The sequence below is a fragment of the Eptesicus fuscus genome, chromosome 2 (genome assembly GCF_027574615.1).
Source record: "Eptesicus fuscus isolate TK198812 chromosome 2, DD_ASM_mEF_20220401, whole genome shotgun sequence".
Taxonomy (NCBI): Eukaryota; Metazoa; Chordata; class Mammalia; order Chiroptera; family Vespertilionidae; genus Eptesicus; species Eptesicus fuscus.
The window spans coordinates 93,872,000-93,896,368 of NC_072474.1; the positions used below are offsets into that span (position 1 = coordinate 93,872,000).

At 42.9% G+C, this 24,369-nt stretch overlaps 1 protein-coding gene across 2 annotated transcripts in view; it reads right to left on the reverse strand.

Annotated features, from left to right (window-relative positions):
* Positions 1-24,369, reverse strand: part of FAM114A1 (family with sequence similarity 114 member A1) — a 59,351-nt gene that overhangs the window by 16,421 nt on the left and 18,561 nt on the right. Inside the window, exons 3-8 of one of the 2 annotated variants that reach the window (XM_054729527.1) lie at positions 23,796-23,883; positions 12,209-12,319; positions 11,985-12,091; positions 9,491-9,625; positions 7,222-7,374; positions 1,280-1,403 (exon numbers count right to left, since the gene is read on the reverse strand). In XM_054729527.1, the coding sequence (XP_054585502.1) occupies positions 1,280-1,403; positions 7,222-7,374; positions 9,491-9,625; positions 11,985-12,091; positions 12,209-12,319; positions 23,796-23,883 (718 nt within the window). Of the gene's footprint in view, positions 1-1,279; positions 1,404-7,221; positions 7,375-9,490; positions 9,626-11,984; positions 12,092-12,208; positions 12,320-23,795; positions 23,884-24,369 lie in introns of those variants that run through there. The other variant, XM_028143668.2, reaches the window with a different exon arrangement.

The window sequence follows — 24,369 nt, forward strand, 5'->3', positions numbered from 1 at the left end:
AGCACTTTAAATAATAATCACAGCTAGCATTTTTGAGCGGTTCTGTGTGCCAGGCACTGTCATTTATGTTTTTACATATATTATCTAATTTGATCCTCACAATAGCCCTTGAAAATATGGGTCATTGTCTCCACTTTACAGGTGAGATACTGAGTTCCAGAAAGGTTACACAGCTTGTTCGAGGCCATATAGCGTGTAAATGGTGACCATATGTCCAATGGGAACCTTCAGACGGTCCTAGAAGCCAGCCCTGTCTTGTCCATGGTTGCTCGACCTTTTTAGCATGACCTATGTGAATGCTGTGGTTGTAGTGCTTGGCGATGACATCGGAAAGAAATCCCTGTCCATGTACACAGCAAATGTTTTACTATATTCTGCTCCCAAATGGACAACATAATCGTTAAGCGTGTCTACCTTTGAGAGCATTTTCTCCCCCTCTCAAGGACGCCTTGCTTCTCACAAAATAGGTCCTCCTGTCCCTGGGGTCATGCCAGTGTCAGGAGAGAGCACCTGGCTCAGTTCAGCGATTGACAACGTGACACACAACCCTCCAGTGTAGGCCTTTGTGTAAACTGTACCTGGAGCTGGACTGTAGGCCACTTACAAATACATCCTAACTTCTACACACATACATGAAAAGGGAGAGGAAAACTATGAAAAGAAATCCATTGAAATACCTGCCCATCATCAATATCAATCACATTCAACAGCTTCTACATGCAGATAAAAAATTAGGCATCGGAGCACACACTCTCGCCATCAGGGCCCTGTTTAGTGCTTTGCCCTCCTGGTTCACTTGACCACACCCATTGATTGTGTGCCTGTGATGTGCCAGGGACTGTGCTGGAGAAATAAAGATGCCTCAGTCAGGAGTTCCCGCCCCGCACAAAGAGAGGATTATAGATCGATGGGACCAGCTCCTTGGGGTGTTTTGGAAGTGGGACGGAGGAGCACTAGGTTAAATCAGTGGTCGGCAAACTCATTAGTCAACAGAGCCAAATATCAACAGTACAACGACTGAAATTTCTTTTGAGAGCCAAATTTTTTAAACTTAAACTATATAGGTCGGTACATTGTTATTAACTTAATTAGGGTATTCCTAAGCTGGCCTTTGCTAAAAACTCAAGGGGCCAAAGAGCCGCATGTGGCTCGCAAGCCGCAGTCTGCCGACCACTGGGTTAAATAATTCTACCTGCTCAATGGATGTGCTTATTAATAGCAGTGTCATAAGGGTTATACCAACAGTCCGTCCTGCTATTAACTTGTTATTTTCCGTTACCTTGTTCTTCTTGATTCTCTTCATTCTCGAACTCTTTGGCTGCAAAGATGTCTTTAATGGAAATTAGGTCATTTTTTAAGAGTTCCAGCTTCTCTCCATCAAATGATGCTAAAAATGACTGAACCTGAAAAAAGAAATAGGTCAGCATAACTGTCATCCTTTCTTCTCCTTAATAACATTTACGTACAGGCGTCCCCAGGTCTCCCGGGACCGAGGCGAGCCCTGGCGTGGGAGGTAAGGAGGGGTTGACTGAACTGCCTATTAACTGTGCAACTTTGGGTCCATTACTTAAGCTGCCTCGGCCTCAGTTTTTAAAATTTCAAAGTGAGACCCCCACTTCTACTGTGATTGATGTGCGGTAAATGAGAGGACGAACGTGAAGGGCATTGCACAGGCGCCCACAGCAGGTGTTGAATGAATGGTGGCAGTGGCTCCTGGGTGACAGTGCTTACAAACACACTTCGGTGTCAACCCCAGATTCAAATACCAGCTCCTCACTTCGTAATTATGTGACCCTGGGGCAATTTAACCTTTCTATGCCTCAGCTCCAAATGGTTGGTATCTTTCAAACGGGGACTAAAAGCATCTACCTTATAAGGTTGATCTCACTCATCTAGGGGAAATAATGAACAACATAAACTGATGAACAAAAACAGACCCGGAGACAGGGAAGCATCGATCAGACTGTCGAACCTCAGAGGGAAGGTAGGGGAGGGTGGGGGTGAGGGAGAGAGATCAACCAAAGGACTTGTATGCATGCATATAAGCCAAACCAGTGGTCATGGACAACAGGGGAGTGGGGGCATGCGTGGGGAGGGGTTTGGGATGGGAATGGGGGGATGAGGACAAATATGTGATACCTTAATCAATAAAGAAATTTTTAAAAAAGTATTTACAGTGATGATCAAGACATTTTATATACATATACATATCCACATGTAAATAAATAAATATTATATACCAGGTATACACAGATACAGATATATATATATATACTTGGGTTATTGTACTGGAGTTGCAAAAATGCACAAAACACAATTTTCTTCTCAGAGATCTTGTAGTCTAGGAGAGGGAGCCCACGATAACCTATACAACCATGACGGTGCCAGTGGAGTGTCAGTGGGGGCACCAGCGAGGGAGCTGCCCATCCCCGGGGGGGAGGCGAGAGGGTGTGTGAGGTCTGGTGTCCTCCCTGAACTGCTGTTCTCCCTGCCCATTGTCTTCAGCTCCCCTCTTTGAAAGGATCCTTTGTAAACACTTAAAAATTATTTGTACCGATGACCAGTCATCCTCTGCGAGTCTGAACATTTTGATTTCCATTTCCAAGCTGGCCAAAGGGCATGGTTCTCGCCCTTTGAAGTACGACCGTGCAGTATAAGGCTCTTAATTTTTCATTCTGCGGGGCCAACCCTCGCTCTGGAGGGAGAGCCAGCAGAGGAACCACCATGCCCTTTAGAATATGCTTTAATATTCATGATGGCAGTGGATTCGCACATCAGGATAAGTGAGGGAGTTAGAGAGGGCATCGGGATGCCAGAACACCAATTTCCTAAACGTTGCTAATGCAGCCAGCGCCGAAGCTTTGGTCAGAAGCCCGGCGGGAAGTCATCAACACAAAACCCATTAGCCGGGTGCAGCAGGTGAAAGCAAATGCATGCTGCACGAGGCTGCCCCCCGCCCCTTTCATCCCTACTGCCTCAGACTCTTTCCTGCAGCTCACACACTCATGTTTAGGTCTCAGGGTCCTCGCTGTGCCCACGTCAAATTCAGACGCTTCAGATATATTTTCTAAACAGCAGCTGTCTATGAGTAAAAATAAAGGTAATTGAATAAGTGTGTGAGAGCACAACCCTTAGTGAAAATATATGCACACGTGGAACATTTTGGTTTTCCCATGGCCTCTGGCGGGGAGCCATCCTCCTGCAGTGATTGCAGTGGGGTTTTCTGCTTGGGGCACGCCTGGGACGGGTTCTTTTAAGCAAAGGACTCATTTGTCTGCATCTGTCTACTACAGCATCTCTTTTGCTTCCTTCTAGTTCGTTCCCTTATGCAAGGCAATGTGCACTGAATCTTTATTTCAATCCAATAATAAATAATTGATTATGCATGCCTCAATAAATATTTGTGGAATGCTGACTGCGTGCCTGGCACTGTGCTTAAGTGCTGTCGGAACACAAGGACAGACAGTCTGCCTTAAAAACCTTTTCCCCAAAAGGGGGCGTGGGGTACCATGTTGAAGATTGTTGTTTACTCTTTTTGTTGAATATTGAGTATAATGGCAATACAAATATTAGTTTTTCCTTAAGATTTATAGATTACACCACATGCCAACTGCCATCCTAGAACCGATCTGGTAGATACGAATGCTCCCAAGTCCTTATATTTCCTTATGCCTTGTCTCAGTTTAGCCAATGGAATGTTAGCAGAGGAGACAGAAACCATTTCTGGGTCAAAGCTTTTAAAAAATGGGAGTGCCCGCTCTTAGGCTGGTGGGATTGAGAAGACACTAGATGATGGTAAAAGCCAGTACTTTAGGATTGGACACAGGGGAGTCCGCAGGGCAAAAGGATAGGCTGGCCAGAGCCCGAACTCCCCCTTCTGGACCGCCCTCCTCCAGGGGACTCTCCAAGTTCCCTTCCACGGCCTGTAGGGACCTCTTCCCCAGGCTGTGCTCCTTACAGTGGGACCGGCTCCTGGAGAGTGCACTTCCGGGCCCCAGGGATGACAGAGAGGTGGTTGTTCCCAGGGTGTGCTGGAACTTGAACTAAGTCATCATTACCTGTGCATGTGAGGCTCTCTGAGGTGGCAGACAACTGCAGATAAAGGGAGGAGAGCAGGCAGGAGGGTGGTGTGGAAATTGGAGGAGTTTTGAGAAGTCTACATGGGAACCTGACCTTCCAGGTCATTAGACAATATATTTGTCAAGAGTAGGATGGCAGAATATATTTTCTTCAGCAGTCTGTTTCCAAAAGTGCTTTTACTCTTAAATATTTGGTATGTGTAGGGTTGCCAGATAAAATATAGGCCAGTTAGTTAAATTTGAATTCTGGATAAACAATGAATATTTTTGTAGTATAAACGTTATGTCCCAAATATTGCACAGGACATATTTATGCTTTAAAAAAAAACAAGTATTCATTGCTTTTCTAAAGTTAAAATTTAACTAGTCATCCTGTATTTTTTTGTTGTTGTTGTTCAAGCTGACATCCCCAGTATCGGTCTCCATCTGTATTTTTGCCAGAGGCCTGTGAGCCTGAGGAGGGGTCTAGTGGAGGCACAAGATGGGCAGAGCCTGGCTCCTGGATCCTTACATGCAGGAAAGCTGCCCGCTGATCAGGCACCCCCATCGGGGACTGTTACAGGAGGGAGGATAATGCCTAATGGGTTCGACCCATAACATTTTAGGACTGTTTATTACAGCACCCAGTAAGTAACATCACTAAGCCAAGAAAAAAAAAAAAAAAGTCTACATTCCTTACTATGAAAACTGCAAAAATCTCCAGGTTGGGGAAGGAAAGCTGAGTTTGAGGGAGCAGTGTGCAAACAGAGAGAAATGCTTCCCTCCAGGGACCTCACCTCCCTCCTAGCAACGGCAGTCCTTTGGGGCTCTTTTCTAGGGACCTGGGACCTGCGGCTGTTTCACGGCTGAGACCTGCGGTGGAACCAGGCAGAGTGAAATCTCTCCAGCTACCACCAGACAGCTCCAAGGGGTCATGCTCCCCTGTAACGTTTTTAGTATTAATAACAAATACATAAGAATTTATATAAAAATAAAATGTCATCAGCATTATAGATTACCTATACACATATATGTATACAATAAAATGGCAGCTAACATTTATTGGGTGCTTATTATGGATAAGGCATGCTGTGACTAACTTCACATGGATTATCTCAATTATTTTACTAACCCTACGAAGTAGGTTTTCATTACCATTCTCATTTCATAGATAAGGAGACTGAGGTAAGACAGGTCCAAAACCATACAGGTACTGAGTTATATCTGATCACGTAATATCTGACCCCAAACAGCTTTGTAGGGAAAATTCTGTGCTTCATTCTCTAACGCACCCCTTCCCAGATCATCGGATTCTGTTCTAAGGGAGTCATTTTATAACTCTCTAAACTGTAGATAGCTGTTTGAAGCACAAAAGTAATTCTTGACTACAGATATGTGAGTGAATTTTGCCCAGTGGAGGGACAACCTCCTTTGCAAAAACCAGGTTTGTGTCCATTTGCACATTCATTTCAAAATTGTTTTATTCCGTATAAATCTGTGCTTCTTGGGCTCTTCCTTTTGACTCAGTTATAATAGTTGTTTGGTTCCTTCATTTAATTAATGAGATAAATAAATGATTTAATTCATGTTCATTTTATATCTCATGATTTTGCCTTTAAAAAAAAATTATCTGTTAGCAGTTTGACCAGAAGACTGTCACTGACGGCTCCTGGGTAACTGAAAAGGAAATAAACACAGATAGTAACTTGTAACTCAATAATCTTGTGGGTGAGGAGTGGGGATGTGTGAGTTTCCATCTTGTTTGGTCCTTGGTTGCCTGCTATGTGGCAGGTGTCATCTTCCCCTGACCAGGTAGGAAGAATGTCTTAATCTCTTCAAAGTCCAAATATGAAATGAGAAGGCCTAGATTCAAAACCTCTTCTCCATTCGGAGGCTCACCTCCAAGTTCAGCTTCCTGTCTGAGCACCTGCCTCTCCCCAGTGAATGGCCCACAGCCCCTCATGGGAGGTCCAAAGGGCACTGCCCTATGGCCTCCACTGGAAAAGTACCCTAGAATACAGGCACCCTGACATTCACACAAAAGAGCCATACATACAATTACATGAGTTAACAGTTTTGATGGAAGATGATTTGATTTTGGGTGATGGGCACACAGTATAATATACAGATCTCGTATCATAGAAATGTACACTTGAAACCTATATGATCCTATCAACCAATGTCACCCCAATAAATTTAACAAAAAATAAATTAAATTAAATTAAGTGCTTAGAATGGTGACTATATAAGTGTCAGTATAAGTGTTTGCTAACTAAAGACACACATATACACACCATGTAGATCCTTTAGAAAAGAAATCACCACACCCTGCTGATTTTTGCTCTTCGTGGTTTTGTTTTGTTTTTGTTGATCCTCACCCTAGGATATTTTTCCATTGACTTTTAGAAACAGTGGAAGGGGGTGGGAGAGGCAGAGAGAGAAAAACATGGATGTGAGAGAGACACATCGATGGGTTGCCTCCTGAACACACTTCAACCAGGGCCAGGGGCCAAGCCTGCAACCAAGGTACATGCCCTTGACCAGCACTCTGTCCACTGAGCCAAACTGGCTAGGGTGATGTTTTATTTCTTGGGATCACAGCGGGGGAATGTGAACATGCAGGGCTGCTGGGTGGCTTCTCAGGAGCATTCCCAAATAGAACTGTAACCACCAATAAGATAATCCTGCCCGTTGTAGCCCAGGCAATCTAACAGAGTGATTAAACATATAACCCATAAGATTAAATATACTAAAACTCCACAGGCTGGAACCAACATCAGCTGCTTTGTTTTCACTGGGTGGGAATGAAGACGGGCTTCGTAGGGCATCTTCGATCTGGGTACTATGTCAGCAAAGAGAGGTGCAGGGCCAGGAGCCTGACAGCCAAGCTTCGGAGCAGCCTGTTGCACCATTAGGTCTGGCTAGTGATGACTCCGACTGTGCTGGCCCTCTTAGGGATGGGGAGGAGTAATAGCTTGGCACAGGACAGAGAGGGAATAATATGGAGCATGTTGCGGGGGGGTGGGGGGGCATAGGCTGTACAGTATTTGTGACCTCGGCACAATAATAAGGAGGTGCTTTAATGGCAGATTTCCCAGTTTCTTTCCTATTTAAGAAAACACGTTGATGAATATGTCATTTAAAATGATCTGTGCAGACATACCTTGCTTTCACTTTCATTGGATAGAATTTCCAGAGCTTCCAGGTGTGACAAACCTTGGTACTCATCAAACAGCATCCCGTAGTGTGCAGTCCTCTCGGCCGTGACCTGCTGCGCCAGTCTCTGCTTCTCCTTCTCCTTGGCCTCCCTTAACATCTGCAGAAATACGCAACATTCGTATACTCACTGTGTTGCCGCAATATTCGTATACTCACTGTGTGCCCGGAAGCCCCGTTTCCTGCATAAGATGTAGGGGGCGATGAGGGCTGACTCTGTATTTGTAAGAGTAGGTTTTAGTCACTTCGGAATTTCTAAAAAAAATTGATGGTTTTGATGGATTCTACTGACAATTTTTACACAATATTCCACTTCAAATTTTACATGTTCATTATGTACACAACAAAACAAAGGAAAAATTCTATGCCCCGGTATAGGACTGGAAAGAAGCATAACAGAAGTTCAACAATGGTTTCCACGGAAGTGTTTTCTGTGTGTGATTAAATTCTCTACAATGTCAAAATTTTTTATAATGAGCAAATGTATGTGCACTAGAAAAGCTGAATCTACTGTGACAGGATTAACTGTGATGGCTGCACTTAGGCAGACTTCAAAGAAGAAACTAACTGACCTGATTTTATCTGAGTCACATTATTTAAAAATTTGTGTATGCGTGGTTATTAAAACACACAAAATTAATAAAATATAAATTCATAATATATTCCTTACTAGATTCTGAATGTAAATAAGAATGTTAGCTTGGCAGTTCTTAGATCGCTCATGAGAAGTATGACTGTGAACTGAGTTCCTCTCCTCATTGATAATTTTTCTCAAGTTATGTTTTCTGTTGATTAAATAAAAGGACAATGAAAGGAACACAAGTCCACCAGTCACTCCGTTTTCTGCACTTCTTTCTTTGATTTTATACCTCATTTATTCGATTCCTCATCAAATTTACTGGGGCATTAAGTTTATAGGGTTGTTAAATATCTGTGAAGAGCACATAAAGACACTGGCCACCACAAGGTCAGTTAGGGAAGATCACGGAGAGTAGATTTTGTTTTTATTATGTGTCAATAAAACAATCAGCCACTTCCTCCTTTTGGGTCTTAATGTTAATTGGCTGAAAACCCACAGGGCCGCAGACAGAACTCTCCCTCCTGTTTGTCATTAATAAGTACAAGCTCTGAATTTTAACATTTTCAAAACAACCCCATCAAACCACTGGCAATTTTTAACACAATAAAACCCAGTGAAGAAGGCTGATAGAAAAAAAAAAAATCACTCATTTGAAATATGGAGTTGGAGGAGAGCTCTACGGATGGACCCCCAGGAAGATGAACAAGTGGGTCCCACAGCAAATTAAGCCTGAAACCTCACTGGAGGGGAAAATGTCAACACTGAAGCTGTCCTTTGGGCACTTCATGAAAAGGTGGGGATTTTGGAAAAGACAATCATGCTGGGAAAACAGAAGGCAGCAGGGAAAGAGGAAGACCAAACAGGAGAAGGACTGACTTCATGCAAGAAGCCATAGGCCTGAGTCTCCAGGAGCTGAGCAGGAGGACAGGACACTGTGGACATCACTCAGTCACCAGGAGTCGGAGCCAATCAAGGTGGCAGATCTCACTGGGTTGGTACCAGGTGGTAAAACAAAATAACCAGTTGACATTGAAATTGCTTCCTTTCTCTACACCAACTTCCATCTCTGACTTTGTACTTTGATACAGAGAGGAAAGGGCTGAAATGGAAGGTAATGGGAAAACGTCATCCTGGGATGATTTGAATTCACTCCGAAGACGGGAGAGTGAAATTCAAGTTGCCTAAAGAAGACCTGGCTTTACCCAGGATGTTGGTTCTCTTTTCCCTCTGGGAAGGAGATGGGTTTAAAAAGCAAGCAGTGATTCTGGCGTGAGATCCGAGGAATGTTCCCCAGAGAGTTCCACTGGGAGAGAACCGCGAGGCATGCAGGTCGTGCCTGGGTGAACACTTACGATTTCCACAGCCGTTGACTGTGGGTTAAGGAAACCCTAGCAGATTCCCTCAGCTAGTGGCAGCATCATCCTTCCAACTGCTCAGGCCAACACCTCGGAGCCATCCTTGCCTCCTCCCTTATCTCACATCCCACACTCAGCCCTTCAGGAAATCTGCATAGGCCTTCGCACTGCACCTAGGATCAGCACTCATGACCACCTTCATGGCTCCACGCTGTGCCAGGCCTCTACTACCTCTTGTTTTATTGACTGAAAGAAAAACCTGCAAAAAAACACAATCCCACCTGAGATAACGAAACGGTTCTTTCCATGAGCGTCTTGGTCCGCTTAAAGCCTGGGTCACTTTCTGCGAGGACATTCATGGTTTTCTTGCCGATGAACTCCAAAGCATCAAGCCCACCTGTTAAGACGCTTTTACCCTGCAGATGCGGGGGTTGCATGAGATTAGATTTTTACATTTGGCTGCTTCGCAGCAGTCAGCAGCTCCCAGAGGGCTCTGTCTTCAAATATTAATATCAATATGACGTCATAATTTTTTTCATCAGGAGATTTATTATCCACTTAATCTGATTTGCTTTCCCTTAGAAGAGCATACGTCATATAATTTGTAGGACATGCAATGTTATTTTAAAAGGATGGTTAGGAAAAAAACAAAAAACATACTTGGGATTACTTTAACCAGCTCTGAGTGTATGAATAGATATGTATCAAGGACATAAAATTAATAGGTGACCCGATTGCTACTTTGAAAAAAGTTTAAGCCAAGTAACAGAGTTATGTGGAGCAATCTATTAAAATGTCAAATGCTCTTGGCAATTTAGGGAATTCTTTAATCGAGGGCCCTGGAGTGTAGAAGCCTTAGGCTGTTTCAGATGGCTCTTCCACACTTTTAGAAACTAGTAATAATTGCCTATGATTAGTATATTCATGAACTAAGACAGGCTGATTTCCATATACTACTGGCTTTAGACACTGTTCTATTATACAGTTATCTTCTTGTGAATCCCTTTGTCAGTCACTGTTTTCCTTAAAATAAAAAAGATGAAAATAATAATCTTTCTCACATAAACTGTTCATATAAACAGAACTGCTTAAAGTCTTTGCAACTTCTGCACATACCCTCCAACTGTACAACTGCAATCACAATATGCATATACCTGTGTTCTTCCCACCTTACCTGAATTTATATACATTATATTTTATTATTATACTAGAGGCCTGATGCACGGAATTTGTGCATGGGGGCGGGGAAATCCCCTCAGCCCAGCCTGCACCCTCTCCAATCCGGGATCCCTCTCATAATCCGGGACCACTGGGTCCTAACTACGCACCTGCCTGCCTGCCTGATCACACCTAACTGCCCCCCACGGCTGGCCTGATCACGCCCAACTGCCCCCCCTGAAGACGTGGTCGCCCCCAACTGCCCCCCCTCCGCCGGCGTGGTCACCCCTCAGTGCCCCCTATGCTGGCCTGGTCGCCCCTCACTGTCTCCCCCTGCTGGTTTGGTTGTCACCAACTGCACCCCCCTGTGGGCCTGGTTGCCCCACGCAGCCTGCTGCTCAGTCGTTTGGTCACCCCTCACTAACCCCCCTGCCAGCCTGGTCACCCCATACAGCCTGTTCGGTTGTTTCGGATGTGATGGTCGCTTAGCCTTTTATATAAATAGATTATTACCTGCATGCATTTCCCAATCTTCATAATTATCACTTCAATAGCAATATTCTATTTCCCTGAGTTAATATGCTTTATCCATCATTTCTATCCTGGACATTTAGACTTGTTTCCAGATTTGGGTGCAAATCAATAATCACACTATAAAACAAATCTTAAAATACACATACTTTGGGAGGACTGGGATATTGGCCATTCACACTTCTGTATATTTGATTTATTTTCTCCTAACATTCTATGGGGGATTACTAAAATAGAGAATAAAATGAGAGAAGGAACGTCGTAGGGACTTTGAATAAGGGCAGCCCTGGTGGGGGCTGTCTGGAGCTTGGGAAAAGAACATAGTGACCTCCCAACCTGCAGTTTCACTTTGCAAGGTTTCAGTTACCCGCGGTCAACAGCAGTTCAAAAATATTAAATGGAAAATTCCAGTGACAAACAATTCATACGTTTTAAGTTGCACAGCGTTCTGAACAGTGTGACCTCAGTTGGGGTACCTCCCACTTTTTTCATTATTCATCTGTTTTGTTGCCAATAACAAGTTTCTTTAAGAGGTAGGCAGCCCCCTCCCCCCAGCCAGGGGTGTGAGTGGCGGGGGGCAGACTTTGAGTTACTGGAGGAAGGGAGAGTGGAAATTGGGAGGTGGGTCTTAGTTATCTGGAAGCGCTTTAGGAACATCTTGGGGACGTTGTTCCTGACTCTTTACCAGAATTTATGTTAATTTAAGTGGCTTTGTGATATTTCAAATAGAAGGTTAAGAGGCACAGGGTGAGGGAAAACAGCTGTCCCAGCTCTGAGGACCAGCCCGCTCTCCCCACAGCCAGACGCTGTCCTTGCAGCAGCTGGAGGAGAGTCACATCAGGCTGAGAAATGTTCCTTTTAAACAGCTCCTTTCTTTTAAACATAAAATGCATTTCGTTTTGCCCTTATTATTTTGGTTCCAAGGTTTACGCCTACTCTGTAGGAGGAAGCATAACAAAACCGTAATCCAAAGTTGTGAGCAAGGCCATTTTTGCTCTGATGTATCTAGGTCACTGGTAAATAGAGATATCAAAGGAAGGCGCCGGGAGACTCCAGGGAAAACAGAGGAAGCAGCTGAGGACTTACTGTGTTTTGAACCACATTGGTGATGGCTGACAGCATGCCCCGGGACCCCGACGAAGGAGAAGTGGGCGGGCCTTCCTCAGGGCCCTGATCTGGGGCCGCATCTGCTGCTAAAGAGAGAAAAGATTGTTTTACAGTTCATTTCGCGGATCTGAAATCTTCTTATTTGTGCATCTAGTGTAATTCAGCCAAAGTCCAAGAAGCCCCCAGATCAATATATCACTCACTTGGAGGGACGCCATTTTCGGTGTCAGGCTGGGCCCCTTCGGGAGAGCCAGAATTTACACTGTGGATCCGTAGGGCCCCTGCTTTTTCCTTGACTGCCGTCAATCCATGACCTATCGGGAAATGAAGATACGGTTCATGGCTACAAGAGAAATCCTCAGATTCTAGAGCTCATCTCCCAGAGTGGTGGTAAGCAGGGGAGGTGGTAGACAGCATAGACTTTGCAATCACTCAGAGGTGGGTCCCAGTTCCAGCTCAGCTTCCCCACTGCCTGGGGGGTGACCTCGGAGAAGTTTCCTAATCTCTCAGTGACTCAGTTTCTTCGTTGGTTTATTGAGAGGAGCAGATAAGAGAGACCGATGTGAAGCGCTCCCAGTGGCTTCGCACGCTGTCTAACTAGCAACCTGGGATCTCACACCGAAGAGATTACCTACGAATAGTATTGGATTCCTTGCGGGCCCAGCCCGTGACAGGTGCTCCATTGCTATTGGGTGAATTGAAATCAGTTGAGCTTTAACACGCTCTTTCCATGTGTTGGTCATTCCTTTAGCATGGAGAGAGCAGGGTGGGAGCCCATGTGTCAAAATCAAAAGGCAAGTCAGTGGGAACCAGGAAGGGCACCCGACAGCTCTGACAGTTGTCTTGGCAGTAAGTCTAAACAGGAGCTATAAGAACCGTCAGCCAGGATGAAGGGCACTGGCTTCCCTCCATCTGAGCGGGGACAGAACCTCTCTCTCCTGGATTCAGCACAGCGGGTATTCAGTAACTACTGGGTAAATACAGAGCTGACCTTCTCATGCCCTACCCCACCCCCAACACACACACACACACACACACACACACACACACACACACACGCTCCCTTGGCTTGATAAATATAGGGTGTCTCCCCAAAATGCATACATCCTTTAACAGCTGATAGCTGTAGGTTCTATTACATGTTGAGAATGAAATATATTTTAATAAACACTGCCTTTATAACATGTATACATTTTTGGGGGACACCCTGTATTCCTGTCTACATTTTATTCTGCAGCTTTATTTGTTTCTCATTAGAGGCCCTCCTGATGAGCTATAGCTTTTCTCAGAGTCCCAAATCCAACAAAAAGATCCCCTGATGCTCCTGAGTGGCTATTTAGTTCTTGAAGGAGAAACAGCACGAGCTGCCATCATCACAGCACTCACCATCCCCCAGCACTCTGGGAGAAATGAAGGATTTCACTCGGGATCAGGGCAACCTCAGGTTGTTAAAACCCAAGGCAGCAGCGATATTAATATATGGGGGTAACGTGGTGGTGGTGGGGGGGGGGGGCAGATCCCAAGTCATGCCAGAACTTAAGAGCCAAAAAGAACCACCTGGTCTTGGAAGGCACTGTTAAAATGATCAATGATCCACCTGCTGACTAAGAGAAAGACAAGGATGAATCCCAAACCCAAACAGTAGTATTGTATCCGTTGTAACTTCATCAGAGCTATCTGAACATAATTAGGACACGGATACTTACCAAACAGACAGAGGACTAATTGTACCCAGTGGGAATCACCTATCATTATACATGATCTAGAAAACCCCGAAATATTATCTACGATGTTTGTAACATTAATTACATGCAGAAATATATGTCTATATTCATGTGCAGATCATTAAATACAGTTCAAATTCATTATTGAGTTACGTCGGAGGGGGGGGTGGGAGATGCACTGTAACTGCCAAAACCAAGACTTGAATGAATTCTCTCCAGCTTCCAATGAATCCCAAGCAGTTCAACGGGAACTTGGCGTTTCAGTAACACATTTAAGTTACAGAACATAACTATCTAACTTATTTACATACTGAGTCCATATTCCTTGCCATCTTTTAAAAATACGTATTGTTAGAAAGGAAATTGTACACATCCAGATAGGAATCTATGCTTCACACCTAGATTTCTGAGAGCTACAATCAAGGAATGAATGAGTTTGAGAAGGCTGGGGCACATCTGTTACAGCTTCTTTGTGTAAGCCGTGTAAGGAAGATGATTCCACTTCGTTTCCTGAGACCAGTAGGGGGTTATTAAACCTCATGGTCATTATCTCCTCTTTCACCTTTTCCACCCTTTGCAGGTTAGGACCATATCTGATTCTCTTCCTAGAGAAGAACAGCTTCTCACCATCTCAGAAAACAAATGATCACGGATATGTGTGCATAGGCTGTCTCTAGAAAAATCACTTTGTTTCTGGAAGGAAATACCATGGGGTGTGTCTGTTTAATAGATATGACAATAGGCTGCTACTCCAACTACACACTCTCACACACAGTTTTATTGAGTTGTAATTATACTGCACATATTTAAGGTTCTTCCAGTGATATATTCTGATGAATAGTTCTTTTTTTCTGAATTCTTTTGTTAGTGAAAGTACACCTTTACTACATTCTACTAGAAACATAAAGCTATGGTCTTTCATAACCATGCTTTACACTGTACACCACACCCCACTTTGAAGAATAACTTCTAAAACTTTACTTAGTGTGACATCTAGTGCTCAAAACAAGGAAGTAAAAATATGGAATCATGGTTGCCTTTTGACTGGGAGGGATTCATTCTCAGACACTGATCGGTTCTACCAATAACAGAGAAAAAAACAACAAATATGAATAATACTATAGGGTATTGTTCCTAAATTAGTTTCTTCACATGTCATCACAAACCCTAAGTATCCTCAAAGAAATCAAAACCCTCCAAATTCCATGGTTCTGAAGATGGGATATCCTCCACTCATTGACATTGCGGCACTGCAAAGATAAGAATGCTCTATAAATGCTGTGGGTACTGTATAATTTAAAAATAAATGTTAAATGATTGACTGGTGTTTAATTTATCACCTATACTCAAGTGGAAAGAACCTAAAATTAGAGTGTTTGCCTAATTATCAGACAGAAATTCATTAACGCCTGGGCCACATTCATAGACTGTAAAAGATTGTGAACAAACTTCAAGCATGAATCCTACTTTCTTTGGTTTCTTTTCTATATATTCATTTTTTAAAAGAAAAATAAATAAATGAATGAATGCAATAAAAGGGAGGAAATGTTATATTAAAAACTTAAGTAATCAATTAAGATACCTAGGAATAAACTTAACTAAGGAGGTAAAAAATCTGTACTCGGAAAACTACTGGACACTGAAAAAAGAGATAGAGGGAGACATAAACAGATGGAAGAACATACCGTGTTCATGGATTGGTAGAATCAACATCATTAAAATGTCCATACAACCAAAAGCAATCTATAGATTCAATGCACTCCCTATTAAAGTACCAACAGCATATTTCACAGACCTAGAATAAACTCTCCAAAAATTCATCTGGAATGATAAAAGACCCCGAATAGCTGCAGGAATCCTGAGAAAGAAGAACAAAGTAGGAGGGAATCTCAACACCAGATATCAAGCTGTATTAAAAGGCAAGGTTCTCAAAACTGCCTGGTACTGGCACAAGAACAGACATATAGACCAATGGAATAGAATAGAGAACCCAGAAATCAACCCAAACCACTATGCTCAATTAATATTTGACAAAGGAGGCAAGAACATACAATGGAGTAAAGACAGCCTCTTCAATAAATGGTGTTGGGAAAATTGGACAGATACATGCAATAAAATGAAACTAGATCACCAACTTATGCCATACACAAAAATAAACTCAAAATGGATACAGGACTTAAACATAAGACAGGAAACCATAAATATACTAGAGAAATCCACAGGCAGCAAAATCTCAGACATATGCCAAAGCAATATCTTCACCAATACAGCTCCTAGGGCAATGGAAACTAAAGAGAAAATAAACAAATGGGACTACACCAAAATAAAAAGCGAAAGAAACCATCAACAAAACAACAAGAAAGCCCACTGCATGGGAGAACATATTTGCCAATGTTATCACCGATAAGGGTTTAATCTCCAACATTTACAGGGAACTCATACAACTTAACAAAAGGAAGATAAACAATCCAATCAAAAAGTGGACAATGGACCTAAATAGATACTTTTCAAAAGAGGATATAAAGAAGGCCAAGAGACATATGAAAACATGCTCAAAGTCACTAATCATCCGAGAGATGCCAATCAAAACAACAATGCTGTACCATGTCACACCTGTCAGAATGGCTATCATCAACAAATCAACAAACAACAAGTGCTGGAGAGGATGCAGAGAAAAAGGAACCCTCGTGCACTGCTGGTGGGAATGCAGACTGGTGCAGCCACTGTGGAGAACAGTATGGAGTTTCCTCAAAAAACTAAAATGGAAATCCTATTTGACCCTGTAATCCCACTTCTAGGAATATATCCCAAGAAACTAGAAAGACCAGTCAGAAAGGATATATGCACCCCTATGTTCATAGCGGCACAATTTACCATAGCTAAGATTTGAAACAGCCTAAGTGCCCATCAGCAGATGAGTGGATTAAAAAACGGTGGTACATCTACACAATGGAATACTACACTGCAGTAAAAAAGAAGGAATTCTTACAATTTGCAACAGCATGGATGGAACTGGAGAGCATTATGCTAAGCAAAATAAGCTAGTCAGAGAAAGATAAATATCACATGATCTCACTCATTTGTGGAATATAATGAACAACATAAACTGATGAACAAAAACAGATCCAGAGACAGAGAAGCATCAATCAGACCGTCAAACCTCAGAGGAAGGTAGGGGAGGGTGGGGGTAAGGGAGAGAGATCAACCAAAGGACTTGTATGCATGCATATAAGCCTAACCAATGGACACAGACACCAGGGGGGTGAGGGCATGAGTGTGTGTGGGGGGGGACAATGGGGAGATAAGGACACATACGTAATACCTTAATCAATAAAGAAAAAAATAAATAAAATAAATTTAAGTAATCTAATGAGTTAGCTGGTGCCCTACTCAAGGGTCCTTGAGCATATGGGACCAGTACAAAGTGCCCATGGATTAAAATCGTGATTCTTGATAATTCTTACATCATCAGCAATGTCACATGAATTCATGTGATATTAATAGTGATTTACACAGTGAAGGGTTCTCATTTTAGTATCATTCTGACAAGTTTGGCATTCTCTGTAATAAAGGCTGTCATTATTTCTGACAGTGCTGGGAGCAGGGATTCATTAAAATGTGCAGAAGGAAAAAAAAAGTGTAACTTGGGAGAGGATGGGGAAGGGGGCAATGGTAGTTTTGAAAGGTAAATATGCAGATCAGATGCACTTCCCCCTCCTCAGGTTCTCTTGTAGTCTCATAAAACTGTCAAAACTAGAATTTTAAATAAACAGTTAGGCCTTCTGTAGTATGTAGGAATACACTGTTGTGTTCTGCCATGGAGCTTTTACTTTGGAATACATATTTGTAAGAGTTTCAGCATTGTCGACTTTCATTCTGATTATTGGTCTATTGCTCTTAATATCATCTAGGAACCAGTGAGGTTTCTGAGATGCTTGGGGGAAATCACATCTGGTTCTCACAACATCACTTCGAAATTACCACCAAAATAATTTCTTTTTTTTTTACATTTTCCTTTCCCATTCTGGTTTCTGCCTGAATAGTAACCATTTTTATTGCATGTTATGACCTTGTCTAAAGGCCTGGGTCTTCTTAGAATGTGATGACAGTGCAGCTGTGGGTGAAACTAATGCAAGAGTTAATGCCTTTCCAAAAATAATTGCTGGCTGAGAAATGCTTGATTTTATATAAACATTGGGAAGGTTGCTTTTTCTCGTTTTCCTGTAACTCTGGGGTCAATGTAGTGAGGCAAAGATAAAATAGAAAAAATACAGAGTAGCAAAAAGTCAATCAGTTTTCTGTATTTTTCCACTTAGCACAGTACTTACAAATGTCTTTCTCCTTCTATATATAGCTACAGACTATGGAATCATTATATTCCAGAAGTTGAAAGGAATCTTAGAATTTGTCAAGTTCCCCCGCCCCCACTTTTCCAAATAAGGGAGCTGAGTCGCAGAGAGCTGGCGTGCATGGTGTAGCTAGTTAGTGAGTCCTTTGTGATCACAAGTTAGTAGCAGCCAGGGCCTGGCTCGGGTCTTCTGACTCCTGGTACATTGCTCTTCCCAAGAGACAACCACCTTCTAAATGTTTCCATTTCCTAATTCCTCTCCTGCCATCTTTAAACAGTTCTAACTAGTGTGACATCAGTTTTTCAACAAATGTAAGAAGTATTGGTTTTGCCCTGGCTGGGTGGCTCAGTTCGTTGGAGCATTGTCCTATACACTGAAAGGTCGTAGGTTCGATTCCCTGTCACGGCATATACCCAAGGTGTGGGTTCGATCCCCTCTCGGGGCATGTGCGGGAGGTAATCAATCGATCTTTCATTCTCACGTCAATGTTTCTCTCATTCCCTCTCCTTTCCCCTCTCTCTCTAAAATCAATAAAAGCATGTTCTCGGGTGAGGACTGAAAAGAGAAAGAAGTACTGGTTTCTGTTTCTACTGCTGAACTGACAGCTCTGTGTTTTCACACAGACTATGTGTTCCGCACTCCTGTCTGCAATTGGAATTACCCTGGGGGTAACATGAGGTTTCTGAGTTGAAATCAATTGCAATGGAATACATGGTTATTTTCTTTCTTTACTTTCTACAGGCAGTTTATAAACTTTTAAGAGCTTGTCTACTTCTCTGACTGCTCTGTTCTCCAATACGTTTCTTTGCCTTATGATAATAAACTATTAATGCTGCAAAGCCCTGGGTGGATAGTATACCTCTACATAATGGAAGGCGTGCATAGCTTGCCTTTCTCAATCCCAAGGTAGCAGATCAACATAGAACACAATCCAGGACATTACCCATAATTTTTTAAAGTCTCTGTTCACTGATGGCTGGACCCAATTCCAACCCTTTTGAAGGCTGTGAGCCCAGCCAGGACACCTCTCCATTTGTGGGACATTTGTGATCCCTTAATTATCTTTTGGGAGTCCAACTCCCATCCACCCACTTTCTGTTTCCGGCTCTGGAACCCATGACTTCAGCCTCCCCTTACAATACCTGCTTTAGTTCTCTATCAGGTTCACAAAGATACGTATCCAGTTTTGAAGTACATACTGGTATTATTTTAGCTACTATTACTATGTAAAGCACATCCAGACCAGACATCTCTGACATATGCCTTAGGAGCAACTTACGGGTGGTATTCAGTTATATTGCTTTTGCATGCATTAGGGTTGTGATGACCAGTGGTGATGCACAAGACAGCTCCAATTTATCCAAAGGGACTCTTAGGACGAGCATCAATGTTTCAAAATTTTTTTGGTCTCTCTCATGTGCCCTTTGATCATTGTTGGTGCAAACAAGAGAAAAATGCCAAGATTCAAACACTTTTCAAAATTCCATCATGTAGCCAGAGCCATCAAAAGATACTAAGTTTCTAAACTTGGTGACGTAAACACCTTTTTCCCCCCCTCCCCCCTCCCCTGTCCCCCAAATCTCAACCTTAGAGTGTGAACAGGATTGTGAATATAATGGGCTTTCACTCCCATGATTAGTTATGTTATAGGGGGAAAAAATGAAGGGATTTTTCAAATGTAATTGAAGTGCTTAATCAGTTGGATTTGAGTTAATCAAAAGAGAAATCATTGTCGGTGGGCCTGAACTAATCAGGCGAGTCTTTAAAAAGACTCCTAACTGGAGAGATTTAAAAGTATGAGGGAGATTATTCTGCTGGCTTTGAAGAAGGACCTGAGGGCTGCCTCAAGGGACTGAGAATGACCCCTGGTTAAGAACCAGCAAGAAAATGGGGATATCAGCCCTACAATTGCAAGGAACTAAGTTCTGTCAACACCCTATATAACTTTGAAAATGACCCTGAACATCAGGTGAGAATGCCGTGGGGTGGCTCCTTGATTTCAGCCTGGTAAGACCCTGAGCAGCAGACCTAGCTATCCTGCTCCTAAAGTCCTTCTCCACAGAAACTGTGAGCTAATCAGTGTTGTTCCAAAGTTGCAAAATGTATGGGAATTTGTTACACAGCAATAGAAATGAATGCAAGTGGATATACTGAACACCATTTTGATATTATATACGCCAGTGGTCGGCAAACTGCGGCTTGCGAGCCACATGCGGCTCTTTGGCCCCTTGAGTGTGGCTCTTCCACAAAATACCACGGCCTGGGCGAGTCTATTTTGAACAAGTGGCGTTAGAAGAAGTTTAAGTTTAAAAAATTTGGCTCTCAAAAGAAATTTCAATCGTTGTACTGTTGATATTTGGCTCAGTTGACTAATGAGTTTGCCGACCACTAATATAGGCCAATGTGCAAATGTCCTACAATCTCAGAGAAACAGTATATCCACCAACCAGAAGAGGGAAGGTGACACAGCGATCGTGCTGGCTCAAGGGCGGTTAACTCTCTAGGCTCTTCTGGATCAGTTACTGCACAGAGCCAGCCGAGAAACACCAGAAGTTTTAAGTGTCTGCAACATTAACAAGATACAGTCTTTATCATCTTCACGGTAACGTAGACACAGGGGGACTTCAACAGCAACACCAAACACAAGCACAGGCTGCAGATAAAAGACATTGACTTTTGTGCAAGTTAAAGGATGCATGGCTACCAGCGTGAGGTGAGCCTTGCCACCGAAATAACACCGTGCTTTTTAAGCAGCAAAACCACATCATCTACTGGCTATACTTGAACTAGGTAACAGAACCCAGAGACCTTGCAGCACAGTCCACTGAGACCAAGGCTGCGTTAGGCTGTGCATGTGCAAAGGTCAGATGACAACGGGATACCTTAGATGCTAGGTGGTAAATTCAATAGGTAAGCTGTCAGTTGGTGGATGGAAAACCTTGTAAGGGTCCAGAGAAGCCCAAAGTCAAAGGATGAGGTGTAGCTGCTGACCGATGAGAAACAAGAGCAAAAAGACCAACGAGGGCAGAGCAGTTACTGGCAGGTGCACCTGTAAGTGTGCGCAAGTGTCTGCATTTACCGTGGAAGGAGCTTATATTTAACACGAAAGTACATCCTTTGTCTATAAAAGAACCTTCTAAAGCACTGAATTGGTTATAAAACCAGGGCAGCTCTCGACACCATTATAACCGGAAGCACCCAGACCACTTCGCTGTTAATGACGTAAGTCGTGAGGACAGCTGTAGAATTCCGTGACCATGTTATTTCCTTTTCCATGACTTATCCCAATTTCGGGAACTTTTAGGCTCCACACTTGCAGGTTTTGGTTCAGAAAGCATGTCAGTCCTAAGCGCTGCCCGTGGCAAGACCCATTTGTGAGCCACTAAAAGCTCCACCATTGTCCCCAGGAAGCAGGCTGCCTGCAGGTGCTTATTCTCACTCTCGTGAAGAGATTCTGTCCTGTTCAGACAACACAGGTTTCTCTCTGCTTTAATTTGGCTAATTTTTCCATCTCCATATATAGTGCCCACTGCACACCTGTCCCCTTCAATTAGCATAGAGAAAAAGCTGCTCTCCAAGCTCTCGCCCGAGAGGCCGACGTTCATTTAAACACTGTCTACTTCCTGCCAGAGCTCTCATGATATTTGACAGACATGGAATTAGGGGGATACTCTATCCATTCTTCCAGGAAGTCCAAATTTTATCAAATTAGATAATCTGGTCCTTAAATTGCTTGTGACCATGGTCCATTGCAGCAGAGCAAAAGACCTTCACACCTTCCTATCCCTCCTGGTTTAAGAAGTAACAACAGATTGGGCCAGTCACGGTCCATCTCAAGATGCTCATGGCCATGGACTATACCTTGAGACACCCGAGTTAAATGATGTGAAAGCTTGTGTTATTTGTGACTTCCCCTGTCCTGCTCCTCACTCTCTGTCTTCAAGATGAAATGCCTTTGCTAAATTATCTCAGGCATGTTGATGTCATACCTCAGTTTTCTTGAAAAGTGGATGTAAGGAAAGGACACACGAAGAATATTTTGACAAACCTGCACTGGTGACGACCTTGTCCATTATATTTTCTCCTTGCATAAGAGCCAATAGTTCTCTGGCCAGTGTTTCTAAATGGTTAGAGCATCGGCCCACACACCAAAGGGTCACAGGTTAAATTCTGGTCATTCCCAGTCAAGGGCACGTACCTGGGTTGCAGGTTCCGTCCCTACCAGGTTGGGCGTGTGCAGGAGGCAACTGATGGATGTATCTCTCTCACATCCACGTTTCTCTCTCCCACTCTCTCTCTTTGCCCCCTCCATCCTGCCCTTTCTCTACAAATCAATGGAAAAGGTATCCTGGGGTGAGGATAACATCAAAAAAGGGCCAACAGAAGAAACTGCTTCAAAAATGTAATACCATACAATGTAATAATAAATTTATCTAGCTAAAATAAGGTTTTTTTTCTTATTAATCCTCACCCAAGGACATTTATTTTTATTGATTTTAGAGAGAAAGAAAGGGAGAGAGAGCGAGAACAATTAATCGTTTGCCTCCCATATAAACCCCAGTCTAGAATCCTTTTGGTGCATGGGACGATACTCCAACCAACAGAGCCACTTGGCCAAGGCTAGGTGAACTAAGTTTTATTTTATCATTCAGTGAGAAATACTGGCAGCCAAAAAGCTCAGTTACAGTAACTCTATTGACAGTAAGGTCAATGCTCAATTACAGTAACTCTATTAGCTTTGGGATAAATTAAATATATATTATATATCCTTCTTACCTGCATAATTATTTCTATTTGTATTTCAGTGCTCTGCTGATGAAGTGCCTTTTATAGATACTTCAAAAGTACCATTTGTGGATCATTTTAGGTACGTTTGTTGTACATTTAAAAATATTTAAGTGGAATGATAAGTACAAAGCTTTAACAATATATTTTAAAAAGCCCAAATCTTACATTTTAAGAGTCAATATAATATAGTATCTTTTATATAAAAAGCCATACTCCTTGGTTCAAATCTCAAGCCAGCCACTCCTCACTTTGGACAAGGTCTTTGCCTCTCTGTGATTTAGCTTCCTTTTCTCTAAAATGGAGAAAATAAGAGTATCTTCTTATAGGTCTATTTTGGGGAATAAATGCATCTAATCTAATAATAGACAAATATGCAAATTGACCGCACCTTCGCTACACCTAAGCCACACCCACCAGCCAAGCCACGCCCACCGACCAATCAGGATGTGTATGTAAATTACCCCAACAAAGATGGTGGCTAATTTGCATATCAAGACAGCCTCGAAAGAAGCCAAGAGCTGCAGAAGGGAGTAAAGCTTCGAAGAAGCAAGCAAGCGGGGCGGGGGGGGGGGGGGGGGATAAGAAGGGAGGAGCGAAGTGGGCTGGTGGAGAAGACGGGGCGGGTGACAAGGGCGGAGCGGAGGCGGGGCCAGGGCGAAGGGAAAAGCAGGCGGGCTGGCAGAGAAGGCGGGGCGGGCGACAAGAGTGGAGCGGAGGCGGGTAGAGTGCAGCAGGAAATCCTATTGCAGGATTTTTCCTGCAACGGGAATGCTAGTTAATATATATGAAGCACTTAGAACACTAAAAATGATGATCTTAGAGGCTAATGTTAAACTGCATCAGCACATAGTATGATTAAACTTTTAGTTTAGTCATATCCTTTTAGGCTTCTGAACTTTATCCATTCAAATGCAAGATACAATGCTTACCTACTGTGGCAGATGCTGATGAGAGCAGAGATTTGCCCCAGGATCCCCAGCCTGCCCATCCGCCTCCTTGTGGAGGGGAATCCACAGCCTGTTGAAAAACAGATTAGCCATGAGATCAGTAATTCAAAAATATGCATTGGTTTGAAGCAAAGAGGAGGTTTTTGTTTGATTTTTAAATCACCAAGAACCATGTCTCACTGGCTTGTCATTTATAAAGGCCATAAAAGAATATACCAACCCACATTACAATATGTACTTTGGAACCAAATTGATTACTAGTGATGTTGGCTTCTGAGGGTTTGGCATGAAGTGAGAAGAAGGGAGTTTGATGTTAACCAAGACTCAAATCTCCCATCATCTGGAGAGGGCTGTGGGGGGAAAGGACTTAATATATTAGGGCACAAGAGTGATTTGAAAAAGTTCAAAACAACTTTGACTCATGCAATTTGTAGAGAACTAAAAAACTGTGCTCTTCAAGGTAGAGTGAATTTTCAAATCTCTAGGAGCTTTGCCATAGGGTGATAGGCAAAGTGTCTAGAAAAGCATCAATGAGCGTGGAAATGGTAGCAGCAAC